Raw genomic sequence first — 16,265 nt, 5'->3', positions numbered from 1 at the left:
GTCCTGTTTAGCAGCCACTCATCCCAGGCCCACAGTGCACATGTGTGGAATGTGCGCCGCACTCTCTGACGGCCCTCCAACAGTCTAAAGGACAGTGAACTGGCCCCCTGTTTAAAAAGTTTGAGGACCCCTGCTTTAGCTCTTGTGAAGATACTTTTACATGTAGATAGTTGTTCAAATTGACGTTTCTGTGGAGGAAATAATCACTGGAGAATTCTACTCTATCATTTTGTCCCACCCCTCCAGAACATTTCATCACTGCCAAAAGTGATAACAGACAGTGACTAAACAAGGGAAACACATAATATCATTTCTGGTCATAGATCCCTTTAAGTTTTTTTGATCATTAACTTAGGTGTTTATATTACATAGGAATTTTTATTCATGCCTAATAATACAATGTAAAATCCTACTGTGAAAAATTAGATCTGAAATATGTAAAATTATAGTCTGAGCTAAAACAGACTGAGCTTTTTCTTATTTACATATAAAATATTCCTGAAAATGTGGATAAATATTGAATATGTAAAATTAAATACTTAATACTGAAATGAGCCCAGTTTTTTTTTCTGCCCAAATGGGGGTAACAGGGACCAAATTTACCTTCCTACTAGAAACAACTTAAAAAGTAGACAAACTATATAAAATAATAGTTTTTAAGACATCACACATCAATCAAGAAAGAATGAGCAATTCCTGCTCTAAGAGACCTGAAACAAATGAAGTGAGCCATACATCTTATACTCCTAAAACAGTTTCAGGCCATGACACATGGGGGAATCCAGGTTTCGCTTTTCTAAATTGAGAGATGAAGATTAAAATCTGGGGGGACCAAGGTGGGTAGAGTTCACACAATAGAGTATCAGAAAGGAGACAGCTTCACTGAGAGAAAACTTTGTAGATCAGAGTATCTTGATCCTAGAGACACAGCAGAGTTCTGATCAATGCATACATGTGAAAAACTAGCCAAGATTGAGAAAAGAACCACTCAAAAGGATTAGAAGTATACATTGCATTTGCAGGGTTGAGAAGAGGGCTAGTAGCTATGAGCCATTCCAGAAAATTTTGTAATTGCTATGGTTTAAATGTTTCCACAAAAACTCATGTTGAAACTTAATTGCTATCTTAATAGTATTAAGAAGTGGGGCCTGTAAGAGGTGATTTGGTCATGAGGGCTCTGCCTTCATGAAGGGATTAATGCCTTTAATCTAGGGAGAGGGTTACTTATTGCAGGAATGGGTTCCTGATACAGAGGATGAGCTCTGCCCACTTCCCTCCCTGTCATGTGCTTGCTTCTACCTTCTGCCCTTCCACCATCGGATTACCGTTGCCACATTCCAGTGTCATGCTCTTGGACTTCCCAGTCTCCAGAACTGTGAACCAAATAAATCTCTTTTCTTTATAAAGTACTCAATCTGTGCTATTCTATTTATAGCAGCAGAAAACGGACTAAGACTGTAATTTACAGGGCAATAGGTAGAGGACAAGGGAGGATCATCCCTCAGTTGTGGGGAATAATTATCTCTATACTAAATATACTAATTAGTCTTGTCTAAGTATCAAACATTTCTAACTAACTGCATCCTAGAACAGAGCTCAAAAATATTGATAAGGATTCAAAATATGTTCAGCACCCAATAAGGTAAAATTCACAATGTGTAGCAGCTAATCGAAAAATACCAAGTATGCAAAAATACAGAAAACAGACGCATAATGAGAAAAATCAAAAGCAACTCAGAACTGACAGAAACTAGAATTTAAAAAATGACATTAAAACATTACTAAATTGTGTTCCATTTGTTCAAAAAGCTATACGGATGCCTGGGCATAGTAAGTACAGAAAAGGAAAGATGCAAAATAGACCTAAATATAACTTCTAGAGATAAAAACTACAAAATCTGATATTTTTTAAAAATCCACTAATGATAATTAACAGAAGGTTAGAGATTAAAGAGAAGATTAGCAAACTTAAAGACATAACAGTAGAAACTAAAATAAAAATTTTTTAAAAAATAATCAAAGGAAAAACAAACAGACTACCAGTGAGATCCATGATCACACAATGAAGAGATACATACATCATTTGAACCTGACCCAGAACTGAAAGAGATATTGGAATTCTCACACAAGTATGTTAAAATGATTGTTATAACTAAACCTCATTTATTAAGAAGTAGAGAAATAGAATATATAAAAAAAACCTAACTGAACCATTCAGAGATGAAAACTATAATGCCTAATATAAAATAGCACATTTTTAAAAAATTCAAGCCTATACATGTCTACACACATAAAACAGTACTTGTGTGCTGAGCTCAATTAAGTGGCCAGCCAGAGCAAAGGAACATCTGTTTGGCTTATGTTTTCATCATGTTGTAAGAATAAGTTGTGCAACAACAAATAAATGAGTTAAATATCACATTCTGTAGATATATTGTAATCTTAGCATTTATTATAAGTTTGAAGGAAATTTTTGTTCTATATTGTATTTATAACAAGGACACAGGCTATTCACTTTCAGACTGCTGGGTCCACGTAATTGAAAAACACATTGCAAGGAGAAAAAACTCTGCTTTAATTATTAATATTGTAAGTATCTAATAGGCCAGTCAGTTTACTGAACAATCCAAATAAAATATAGAAACGGGAACAAATCTAACTGTCATCCATAATTTTTTATTTCAAACTTTTATCATCAACATATTTCTTATTATTAATAAATGTCATACATATGAACTAAAAGATCAAGTTTGTGGTTGTAAATATAATTTTTTGTTTACCTAATAGTAATCCATTTAAAATTTATCTTGGGACAAATGAATGATGCCACCTATACAACTTCCCAAACTCAATATTTTAAGAGAAAAATAAAGTCTCATTTAGGAATTAGAAACATATCAAAAGTTAATACTACTTTTCAGGGTTCATACAGAAAATAATTCAAAATAAGACACATAAGCAATCACTTATTAGCACAATAATACATGCTTCAGAAAAACTAAAAACAGACATCTATAAGGCAATTATAATTTTGAAACAAAAACAAAATTTATTTTTCTAAAAAGCAAAATGGAAAATGAAAAATTGAACCCACTAAAAAGTATGACACCATAAAATCAAAATAGTAAAATTCACAAAGTTTAAAGTCATACACAGTAAATAATGGCCTAAAAAAGTTAGGTAGAACTAGTAGCACTCTCCTACTTAATAGAACATAGCTATTACTTGAGTTGCAACTTTTATTATTTGCTCATACTCAGCCTCATTTATTTCTGCAAGGCACCACGATGCACCTTGTTGTGGTGGACAGCCCTGAAACAGGGTAGGATAGGAGATACCATAACTTAGAACATCAGGGCATATTCAAGCCAATAAACAATTCTGAATGTCTACACATGCTGAGTTGTAAAAGGAGAAAGGACTATAAGCACAAAGCTATTATAGGGAAACATTCCAAGAGGAAACACTGTTACTCAAATTTTAAGGTTAGTAAGAGGAAAGCAAACACAAAAATGTCGTTTCCAGTAGAAAAGCTCATGCAGCAAACAGACAAGTCAGGTAATATGGTTTAGGTGGAGAACTACAAGTACTTCAGTATTTCCAGTGGACAACTGTTCAGGAAGGAAATGACAGAGACAGGACAGTGGAAATAAGCAAGAGCCAGACCAGGCCAAGCTATAAACTAGGGCATGAGAAGCAGCTGAGAGGTTTCAGCAAGGAGAGTCAACTGGCACATTCACAATTAGCAAAATCTCTAATGGTGGCTATCATGAGGTCAAACCTGAAATGAAAGAGAGCAGTTGAGATGGACAGTTCTTAGAGGTAAGAGTTCAAGTTGCATGCATTTGTACATTCCTGTCAAAACTCTGAGAAATTATGAAGTTCAGAGACAAAAATGTATAAATCTATGCATGAGTAACACTTTCAATCATAAGACTTGATGACCCAGAGTATGTGTCTATCAAAAAAATATCTAACAGATATTTTAGGTAAAGGCCACCAAATAACTGTGGCAACTAGATCATTTAAGATTGAAAATCTATACCAAAAAAAAAAATCAAACTATGTCCCATGGGTCAAACCCAGCCTGCTGCCTACTTTTGAAAATAAAGTTTTGTTGGAAAACAGCCACACTCATCCTCTTATGTATTGTCTAGGGCCGCTTTGGCACTAAAACAACAAAGTTGAGTGTTGCAACAAAGACCATATGGCCCACAGAGCCTAAAATATTTACTATCTGGTCCCTTACAGGAAAAATGTGCCAACTCCTCATAAGATGTTGTCTCCAGATCCAGGCAAAGAAAGAACTTGAATTATCTATTGTAAAATGAGAGCATTCTACTAAATGATTTCTAAGATCCTTTTCTCTTGAACAATATTTCTATTACTCGAAAAAGGGGAAGCATTGGCATGATTCATGAAACACTATGTAGTAAAGGGAAATGGGGTACTAGGCTTATTTTTTAACTGGGGATAATGGTATCTATGATAACCAACTCTTAGGATTGAACTGAGGATTAATGTTCTGGAATCATTTATTTTAAAAGAAAACAAAGGTAACTCATTTCAAGCATTTTCCTTAAGTGTCTGTTATTACTAACACTAACATAATTATACTAGTAATATGCATTAGTAGGCCACATTTGTTGGGAGGGTTCTGAGAATTATAAATGTAGTTGGAATTCCACCCCATACAAATAAGAAAAGCAAGAAACACAAGATCAAAGCTGGATTTTCAATGGTTAAGCAAACAAATTAGAACTCAGTCATTACCATAAATGAATTGACTAAGTTACAAAATATAAATTTACAGTTCTCTCTCAGTATATTCTAGAAATATAAATAATACTCAGAGTATTCAAAGGAGACATGCAAATAATTTCAACCAGTCCTGTCATTCCCAGATAAGAATTTTCAATTTGCTACATTCCACCTTAGCAAGTTCCAGAAGAATTAAGCTTAAGTATTAATCATTTAAGAATAATTAAGTTTAAGAATTCTATAAAACCAAACTTCTGGTGTCTGGAAAATTGAATCATACTTTTCAAATGTACCACACATAAACTTGTTGCAAACAGGGCTCAAGCCAAAGCATGTTTTGATTAGGAAGTTTTTTGCACTGATTCTATCATCTTTCTATCCTTTCAATAAAAGAACAGTTCAGGCCTCCAGAAAACTGCAAAAGTAATCTATTTTTAGGTAGCTAGAGATCTTTATCTTAAAGGAACAGAACTTAGGCCTGGTAATATTCTCACCATCTTCCTGTCTAATGATTCAACTCCAAGACAGGTTTTTTTTTCAGAATAGGAAGTATTACTATAAAAAATATTTCATAAAAAAAGCATAATCTACTATACAGACACTATATAAGATTTGGCAAAGTCATTGTAATATACAAGATATTTTTTAATTGTGCCTATACCTGGAATTCTTTTAAAATTCAAATATTAAGAAAGCCAATAAGAGTCTAACTTCCCTTTCAAAGCAAACTTTAGGATACAAGCTTCTATACAAATAGGAAACTTTTGAGTATGAATGAAATGTAATTATACTCTGACAACAAACTTCAGATATTCATCTGCCCATTCACCTTTCAAAAACAAACCAAAAATCTCTAATGTTCCATATCTTACTATCATTCACCTTGGTTTCATGAGATATAAAATTAAAGGTTATACTCATTCTCTCTCTCATTTAATTAAGAACAAATTCTTAGTTCTTCAATCTATTTTCATTTCTGTCCTTCCAACTAAAATGCCTCCCTTGATAAGTTTGGCCTGCTATAATAGAAATCTATAGACTGGGTGGCTTATAAACAACAGAAATTTATAACTCACAGTTCTGTAGGCTGGAAGTCTAAGATAAGGGTACCATCACTGGGTTCTGGTGAGGGCCCTCTTCCAGGTTGCAGACTGCTGACTTCTTGTTGGGTCCTCAGGTGGTGAAAAGAGAGTAAAGTAGCTCTCTAGCCTCTTCTTATAAAGGCACTAATCCCATTCATGAGGGCTCCACCCTCATGACATAAATACCTTCCAAAAGCCCCATCTCCTAATATCATTTTGGGGTTAGGATTTCAACATATGAATTTTGGGAATGACCAAATCAAGTATTCAATTACTTATCAGAGTTAAAATTAATGTAAACTGGCTAATAAAGTCTATTTTCACTTATTTTGCTGTCACATATTTCATATTAAATTTTGTAAATTAATTTACTATGATAGCACTGGCAAATAAATTCAAACAACTTTGCTCATTTGACCAGGTTCAGTAAACTCCTTAAAACAGGGAAATAAATAGCAATTCTAAATCCTGTGCTTAATCAAGGAAAATTTATTCATAAAATGTAAAAAAAGTCCTTTGGAATTCATTCTACTTGCATCTTGCATTAAATACTCTTCTATCTGAAAATAATCTTTATTCAGTAAAAAAAATAGATACTAGGAAGTTGTGCCCTGTGAAAATCATTTCTTTACACATCATCAGTCCATCACAATCTTAGGGGGTTTCTATATTCCACAACACAAACTTTCCATTAACCATTAGCCATAAGCAAAGATCTCCTAAAACTTAAAATAACACTGTCAATTCTTTCTATTCAACACCTCCTACAAGAAAGATTTCATCATTCTTCATCTTTGTGTTAAAAATGAATCCCTTCTTGAGTGCAATTGGGTAAAGTTTCTAAAGGTATTTTTAACCAGTATTTATTTAGGTTGTATTACTGATTTAGGCAGGAAATACCTGAAAACAAATGAAAAAATTTGTAGAATTTATACAAGTGATTGCATTTCTGCCACTGACACATTATACCACCACAAAAGAGAAGACTTTACTGTACCAAGTATAATCATAAAAATTTAAGATATAATAAAGTTATAATTTTTCTGAAAGAAAAATAGAATCCATGGAGTACAGTAGCAATAAAGTTGAGACTGGAGTGGGCAGAGATTCGGACCAGCTCCCAAAGTCAATCATTGTCTACTACACACTTATACATACATACACACATACACTATCCATTTGAAAATCTGAACGACTAGGGACCTGCAACAGATTGTATAAAGTAAACTCAATATAGAGCCAGTGAGAATTAAACAGCCATCTCTTATGTTTATTTCTTAAGAACATGTGCCTTGATAACACTTTTTTTGGTTAAAAAAAAAGATGCTATCTGGCTCTGTCACCTAGGCTGGAGTGCAGTGCCTCAATCATAGCTCATCATAACCTCAAACAATCCTCCTGCCTCAGCCTCCCAAGTGGTTAGGACCACAGGCATGTGCCACTATGCCCACCTAATTATTTCGTAGAGACAAGGTCTCACTATGTTGCCCAGGCTATTCTTGCATTCTTGACCTCAAGCAATCTTCCTTCCCTGGCCTACACCAAAGTGCTAGGATTACAGGTGTAAGCCACTGTACCCAGCTACATTTTCTTAGTCTAGTACTAATAGGATTAATGAGAGGAAATGTATAAAATAATCAGTTAAATAAATGATGACAAAGATACATGTCAGAGATCTGTTAAGAAATTAAACAGCACCATAGATTTTTATAATTTAAATTTAGTAGAGGCTCAATACACCGTGAAGCTAAATTATGAAGCCATTAGCACTTAAAAGAAGGAATCATGTTTTTCCAATTGTCGTTTGTTCTTTATTAAGAAGGAACATTAAATATATATGTATATGTATGCATATTTTTAATCTTTTTCCATTTTATTTAACACATTCATAAGAATATAAAAGTAACAAGCACATATGATACATTTCACACTGGATTCATTTTGTTCCTGGCTCTTCTGCTGGTGAGCTGTGGAACCTTCTGGAAATAATTATATCTCTGACAGTTCCCCCACATGTGGAAGTATCAAGTGTCAATAGATGGTGGTTTTCTATATTTTTTATTTGCTGACATGTTCAAATACTAAACATTCTGAAGTATTTTAAAGATCATATATTCTGATCTCTTATGTCAATAAACTACTTCTAAGAAACTAGAACTAAATTAGATACTTTTGAAGGTTAGTTAAGTTTCTCAACACATTAAAATTCTACTTAGCAATTTGTTTTTTGCTAAATTAAATTCATAGAAAGATTAAATTCATGGAAAGATCTCATAAAGCACCAATAAAATTATTGTCTATACAAGTAGAAATAAGTAGAGCTCTCATGTAATTATCTAGATAATTACAGTAAAATTATTTTGCTGGGGAAAATGTGATTAACTAGTTTATCAAGTGTAATAAAAAGTTTGTTTCCTTTTATATTTTGAACTACTTAGATCTATTGGCAGTCTCTTCCCACTTTTAACAATTAAACATTTATTTGGTACCTATCATGTGAATTAGCTAATTTTTTTAAACGTTTTAAATAAGAATATATTGCCTGCTATTTCATCTGATAGTAGCAAAGGATGTTTTCTGGAAATCTTGCCAGAACCAAGGAAAAGAATCTCTAGTTTACTTTTGGGATCTGAAAAGGTATTTCTGATGATTTTACAATTGGTTAATCATAATCCTGGCTGGAAAACAACTACAGGTAGTTTTTCCTCCTAAAATCTTTTTCCATTGGTAGGAAAATCAACTCTCTCTGATCATTAACTTCTAAGAAAGGAACTTAGTTTATAATTCAGATTCTTATCATCTTTGAATCTTGTTTAATCTAGGTGAAAGCCTATTTTAAGTGAATTTTACTTCAGAAATTTCATGGACTTACCTTTTAGTATTTAACACATGTTACTATTATTTTTCTTAGTATTTATTAATCATTATTTAAATAGTGAACAAAAATATATGATAGGATAGGTAAGAGAACTGGACATGTTCCACATTCATAGCTGTTATATCAGATCACTCCAAAAAGAACTTTCAGATAATCCTCTTTGAGAGATGCAACCTGACAAAGGTGATGGCAATTCTATACACTCCCTCAATAAACTCAAAGTAGAGAAGGCTAACAATAACTTCTGTCAAATAAATGTATGTTAAAGTAATAGGCTTTGCCAGTTCATCTTAGATAACAAAATTCTTGTGTATTAAATATCTTCTAACCCATTTCACAAAAACCAGGAAGAAGTTTATCTTTGTGTAGTCAAAACCTCTGCAGAACCTAAAAATAAAATCTAATTATGCCTAAATGCCTATGTACCAAGAACCAAACACCATTAACTGTTCACTCATTCAGTTCTTAGATTCCTCCAAGAGATAAATACACTGGATGAGGTTCAAAGTTGCATATCTCTTTTGAATGTCTATTGAGTGACAGATATCAGACAATCCAAAATATTTTTCTATACTACTTCAGGATGTAGAGGACAATGGGGCCTTCATCAGTACTGTGGCCTGACAATTTTTACTACTTAGTAGTGTTGTTTTGCTGAATGCCCAGCTAAACTGATGTTTGGCCTCATTTTCCTTTAAATATTTGTCCTTGTTCAGTGAACATGATGACATTGCAAATGTAATGCTAACTAGTCTCTCAGTTGAAAAACCTCACAAACATCTAATAACCACAATTTTCCTTTACATTTGGCTCATTTCTATTAAGCCTTCCACTCTTCAGATGGACTGAAACTAGAAGTTGATAACCCTTGTGTAAGAACAAGGACCATTGTACTACATCTCAGCCAAGACAAAATAAGCCTTTAAACATTTACAATACATGCATTCAAAATCTATTGCATCACAAAACCCAAAAGTAAAAAGGGACATATTTTCCCATATAACATTGATGTCATTTGAAATATATTTTCTGATGAATGAAATCTACTTGTTTAAGGAAGCAAATAATCAGACTCCTTTTTGACCATTCTTTTCATAATTTCAAGCTGCTTAACAAAAATCTCATTCAAAAAAAGGTCCCAGTAGTAGAGCCCTTTTCTTTTTCTTGGTTTAATCTTCCAGCAAATTCAGATAGAAGAAAAGTAGACACCTCTGAGGTATCTATTACATATAACATCTTCCAATTATATATATATATGTATGCATATGTATTCATACTTATACAGTCAAATTATATATATATATATAGGCATATATATTTTTTCCTCTGAGCAAACATATCTATACTTCAATTTAAATCTTTCATTTTACTTTTATAATTATAATATTTTTTATACATCTATTAATTTGAGGGATATTTAAATGGTTGTGTCAAATTTTCATTAACAGGAAAGCCAAGGTGGCCTTTTGGCCATTTTTGGTGAAAGTGGTAACAGAATGAAAAAGTACGGAGCCTGATCAGTCACATTCATGATCATTTACAGGACAATTCAAGCACCCAGAGATTATTCACTTGCTTCCTCATTCAAGAAGCCAGCATTCTTTACTGCATCCTTTCTAGTTATTTACTCCATTCTAAGTAAAGATTCTAGATATAATCTAATAATATTTTCCACTTGATAATATCACATTAAGTTTGCCTGTGCACAGACATACCTCAGAGATGCTATGAGTTCAGTTCCAGACCACTACATACCTCAGAGATGCTATGAGTTCAGTTCCAGACCACTACAATAAAAGTCAGCCGCACAATTTTTTTGTTTCTCAGTGCATATAGAAGTTATATTTACACTATATTGTAGCCTACTGAGTGCTAGCATAGGTCTAAAAAATGTACATATTGTACATATATTACTTAAATTATACTCCATTGCTAAAAACACTAATGGTCATCTCAGCCTTCAGCAAGTCACAATCATTTTGCCATTGGAGGGTCTTGCCTCCATGCTGTCGGCTGCTGACTGATAAGGGAAGTGGGTTGAAGGTTGGGGTGGCTGTGGCAATTACTTATAAAAAAAAAAAAAAAAAGACAACAATGAAGTTTCCTGAATTAACTCTTCCTTTCAGAGATGGTTTCTCATGCTGTTTGACAGCATTTGACCCACAGAAAAACTTTCAAAATTGGAGCCAATCCTCTCAGACCCTGCCACTGCTTTATCAACTGTGTTTATGTAATATTGTAACTCTCTTATTGTCATTTTAACAAGGTTCACAGCATCTTCACCAGGACTACATTCCAACTCAAGAAATCACTTTCTCTGCTCATCCATAAGCAATAATTCTCATCTGTTCAAGTTTTATGAGATTATAACAATTGTGTCACATCTTCAGGCTCTAGTTTTTGTTGTTGTTTTTTTTTTTTTGGTTGTGCAGACAAATGTATTTCTCAAAACTCAAATTGTACACTTAATATCTGAACATTTCAATCTATGCAAATTTTATCTTAGAAATGACAACAAAAACTAAAACCACAAATCACAAATGTGATCAATGTAGTATTATATAGTAGAAAAAAACTTATCCGGTGATCTAGGAAAGCTGAAAATGAGTCCAAACTCTACCAAGTGACCTTAGAAAATCAATTGAACTTTTCAGAACCTCAAATACCTATTTTTACAAATAAGACATTAACATGTACATTCAGTTAATCTTTTTTTTTTGATATTTCAGATTTTTTTTTTTACATACATTGCCCTTGTCTCCCCTCCCCACTCTAGGCAGACCTTCAAACATGTCCATCCCCTAGACATTGTGCATCACACTCACTATGTATGTATATACCCATCCCCTCCTCCACCCTCACCCCTGCCCCACACCTGACAAGTGTTCGTTTTTCTTTTTTTCTTAACGTTTTGGTTACATTTTATATCTTTGCTTCTCCCTAGGAATGATTAGAGGTATGCACTTCCCCACCACAATGTTCACTCCATCCCACAGATGTGGGACTACCCCTCCAACCCCCAAAGCCCTGGTGAACACCACCACCCTTTCAGCAATTTGATGGCGAGTATATATGGAGCCCATTATTCTGATCTTGTGTTACCTCACTTTGGATAATGGGCTTAAGATCAATCCAGGATAATATAAGTGATGCTAGCTCACTGTTGTTTCTTAGAATTGAGTAATATTCTATTGTAAACATATACCAAATTTTAATAATCCACTCATGAATTGACGACACTTGGGTTGTTTCCACGCCCTTGCAATATGAACTGTGCTGCCATAAACATTTGGGTGCATATGTCTTTATAATAGAATGTCTTATGCTGTTTTGGGTAGATGCCTAATAATGCTATTGCCAGTCGAATGGTATTTCTATCTTTAGCTCCTTGAGATATCTCCAAATTCTTGTCCACAAAGGTGGTACTAATTTGCAGTCCCACCAGCAGTGTAAGAGCGTTCCTGTTCTCCACATCCTCGCCAGCATTTGTTGTTTTGGGATTTCTTGATACGGGCCATTCTCACTAGCTCTACTTCTAATTCTAGCTCTGTTGCTATTTCTACCACATCAGCTGTTACTTTCTTCACTAAAATCTTGAACCTTTCAAAGTCATTCATGAGGGATGGAATCAACTTCTTCCAAACTCCTGTTAATGTGGATATTTGGACTTCTTCTCATGAATCATGAATGTTCTTAATGACATCTAGAGGGGTAAATCCTTTCCAAAAGGTTTTCAATTTACTTTGCCCAGATCCATTATCTATGACACCTACAGCCTTATGAAACATGCTTATTCAATAAGACAGAAGAATCTAAATTATTTCTTGATGCACGTTATGGAAGGTATGAAAAAAACATTAACCTTACTGTACATCTCCATCAGAGATCTTGGGTGACCAGGTACATGACCAGTGAGTAGTAATATTCTAAAAGGAATCTTTTTCTGAGCAGATCTCCACACTGGGCTTAAAATATTCAGTAAATCATGCTGTAAATAAGCATAATGTCATCTAGGCTTTGATGTTCTATTTATAGAGCACAGGCAGAGGAGATTTAGCATAATTCTTACAGTCTCTAGGATTTTTAGAATGGTAAATTAGCACTGGCTTCAACTTAAAAGTCTCCAGCTACACTAGCTCTGAACAAGAGTGTCAGCCTGACCTTGGAAGCTAGACAGTGACTTATTCTCTCTAATCATGAAAGTCTTACATAGCATCTTCTTCCAACATAAGGCTGTTTTCTTCTACATTGAAAATCTGTTGTTTGGGGTAGCTATCTTCATTAATGATCTTAGCTAGATCTTCTGGATAACTTGCTGCTGCTTCTCCATTAGCCCTTGCTGCTTCAACTGGTACTTTTCTGTTATGGAAATAACTTCTTTCCTCAAACATTAAGAACCAACCTCTATTAACTTCTAATTTTTCTTCTGTAGCTTCCTGACCTCTTTTAGCTTTCATATTATAGAACTGAAAATCGTTAGGGCCTTGGTGTGAATTAGGATTTCTAGCTTTTGATTGAAAGTGAAAGACTTTGATTGAAAGTGAATGACCTTTCCTTTCACTTGAACACTAAGAGGCTATTGAAGGGTTATGGATTGGCCTAATTTCAGTATTGCTGTATGTCAGGGAATAAGGAGGCATGAGGAAAGGAAGAGAGATTAGGGAACAGCTGGCTGATAGAGCAGTCAGAACACATACAACATTTTTCAATTAAGCTTACCATCGTATATGGGTATAAATTCATAGCACCCCATAACAATTATAATAACCACATTAATAATCCCTGATCACAGACCATAACAGATATAATAATAATAAAGAAGTTTGAAATATTATAAGAATTACCAAAATGTGACTCAGACATGAAGTCAGTAGATGCTGTTGAAGAAATCACTCTGATAGACATGCTCAATGCAGGGTTGCTGCAAAACTTCAATTTGTAAAATGCAATATTTGCCAAGTAGAATAAAATGAAATATGCCTGCATACAAATATTCCTTATGGAGTGATAATCCATCAATTTAAAATAAACATTTTATAGTGCTTTACTATATGGATTTATAGTATACATACTAATATTATTCTAAAACTAATTCTGAGAGACATTTCTACCATAACTAGAGGATTGTCCATCTTTTCCCTTAGTTTGACACATAACACCAGATAGCCAAACAACTCCAGTATTTACTTGAGCACATGAAATAGAACTCAATGGGAAGAGAAAACTAAATTTAAATATTTATGGGAACAAGAGAAAGGACTGGTGTTGAAATACATGGTAGCAATGAACAGAAGAACCACCAGTTTAAAAATAAGTGTGTGTACATGCACACATTTGGTGGAGAGAGGCAGAGAGGCAAAGGTAAAAGGAAAACTTGCACAAAGAAATGATAACTGAGGTGATGGATAACCCAATTACTCTAATTTGGTTAATTCACATTGTATGCCCGTAATCAAACATCACATGTACCCTTTAAATACATACAATTATTATGTACCCATGATAATTAAAAAGAAAAAAGCGATGACAGATTCCAACCTGGGTGCCCATATTGTCCCAACTGTACCACCATTAGGAGAAGTCAACTTTTGGCGAACATGCTTTTGTGATAGACCTGTGCTAAATTTAAGAACTGAAGTAATCCAATGGAAGAACCAAGTAGAATGTTGGAAAATGTATGACTAACGCTCAGGAATCAGAATAGAGCAGTGAACATGAATGTGGAGTTGTCTCACCCAAAGTAGAAAGAAGGGGAGCTACACTATTAAAACTAACATCCCATGCCTGCCAAGGGCCCACTCCGTGCTCTCAGCTACATTGTGTACTCATTCATTTTTAATCCTTATATAATAACAACTTAAGAAGTAAAGTTATTAGCCTCATTTCTACACTGAGGAAACCAAACCTCAGAAATGTTAAGTAACTTGACCAAGGAACTGAAGCATCTGAGTTCAATGCCCTTTCTCTTTTCACTATAGGGTAATGCCTCTTCAGCATACCTGGAAACATGGAACAAATGAGATTTCTAAGCAAGTAAATGTGGAGAAAGGAAAAGAGAGCCAAACATAGAAGTCTGAACTTACCTCTATCCTACAGAGCCATAAAGCCTTCCAGCATTGGTACATTCTATAATTTTCCTAAAAAGCTCAATCAAAGATTCTATGATTCTGTGAAAATCGGTCATGTGTGGACCTTCAGTTTCCATAACAAAGTACACCCATGGAAATTATCTTTAGGGCACATAACGAAATATAACAGGCCAGTGAATTAATTAAACCTCCCATAGTTGCTATTTGCTTCTACGTGCATTGCTCAGCCTAGAGTTATTTATACTGCAAATTATTATCTTTATTACTTACCATAAATTCCCACACTATCAGATAGGCTAGAGCTTTAGGAATTTGGCAATTGATAAGCACTTCGGAGAATTTAATGTTTGGATACCCCTTTCCACAGCAAAATGCTACTGACTACAGATCCTGCTTCTCATCCTGTTTGGCTTGTTTGGCCTCTGATCTTGTTCCTTCCTCATTTTGCTACTATTCCTCTCTGCTATATAGTTTAATAGGCTAAACAAGTAAACTCTGTACTAAACATATACTTTTAGTCCTTCACAGAAAAATCTCCCCAAAATTTTCCTGTGCCATTCTTCTAGGAATTCTCTTTAATCTGTTTATCTTGTTCAATGTTTGCATTCTATGGAACAGAGAATATGAAACAACCCAAGAATAAATTTTCTTTCATGAGATTTTTTTCCTCTTATTTTTAACTTCTGGATTTCTTCTCTAAAGGCATTCTGGAAATTTACTAAATAAAGCTCTTTCACATTATCCAAACAACTAATCAACTTAGCCATACGCTTTGCAATTTCAATGAAGGGAAAAAAATGTAATCAGTTTCTAGGTTGAATTAAATAGTTTACCTGTTAGTTCAACTAAATGGATTGCATTAACAAAGGCATTTGGTCATAGAAGTGGTACAAGAGGGTAAGCTGAGGAATCCACAAAGAAGGGAAGAGTTTTCTTCTGAATTTAGGTTGGTACTTTCAACTGGATGAAATTTTGTTAAATATAAACATTGAGTTCTAAGAAGGAAACAGAAGTATGAGAAAAAGCTGCATTGATTCACTTACTGAAACAACAACAACCGGATATAAAATAGACAGATTGCTCTCTTCAACTGTACTCAGTAACTTCTGGGTTTCTTGAAAATCAGAGGTCATAACCTGAAAGAGGAGGAAAAAACAGAAGGAAATGAAAAAAAGTTCTTAAATGATTTAAATATTAATTTAAGAAGAGATTTTATATAACATTCAAAACATTTATCAAGCTTAATTTTTAAACAATTTTAAAGAATACCCATGTTATATATATTAAAATTTAAACTATTCATTAATTCAATTTTCTACTTATCATGTCTTATTATCTACTTTATACCAAAACAGAAAATTGAAAATATTGTCTAAAAATAAAAAAAATCACCCTCTTCTCATGATGGGAAATCGAATATTAGGAAGTGTTATTTCCCTATTTCTATGGTAAAAA

The 16,265-nt window shown here is 33.8% G+C and overlaps 1 protein-coding gene across 1 annotated transcript in view; it reads right to left on the bottom strand.

The window, feature by feature from the left end:
• Window positions 1–16,265, bottom strand: part of CRPPA (CDP-L-ribitol pyrophosphorylase A) — a 255,187-nt gene that overhangs the window by 102,649 nt on the left and 136,273 nt on the right. Inside the window, exon 8 of the mRNA XM_020289845.2 lies at window positions 15,854–15,946. Coding sequence (XP_020145434.2) covers window positions 15,854–15,946 — 93 coding nt within the window. The remainder of the gene's footprint in view (window positions 1–15,853; window positions 15,947–16,265) is intronic.

This window comes from Microcebus murinus, chromosome 9, assembly GCF_040939455.1.
Source record: "Microcebus murinus isolate Inina chromosome 9, M.murinus_Inina_mat1.0, whole genome shotgun sequence".
Taxonomy (NCBI): Eukaryota; Metazoa; Chordata; class Mammalia; order Primates; family Cheirogaleidae; genus Microcebus; species Microcebus murinus.
The sequence above is the reverse complement of the archived record's forward strand: the minus strand, read 5'-3'. Positions and strand labels throughout refer to the sequence as shown.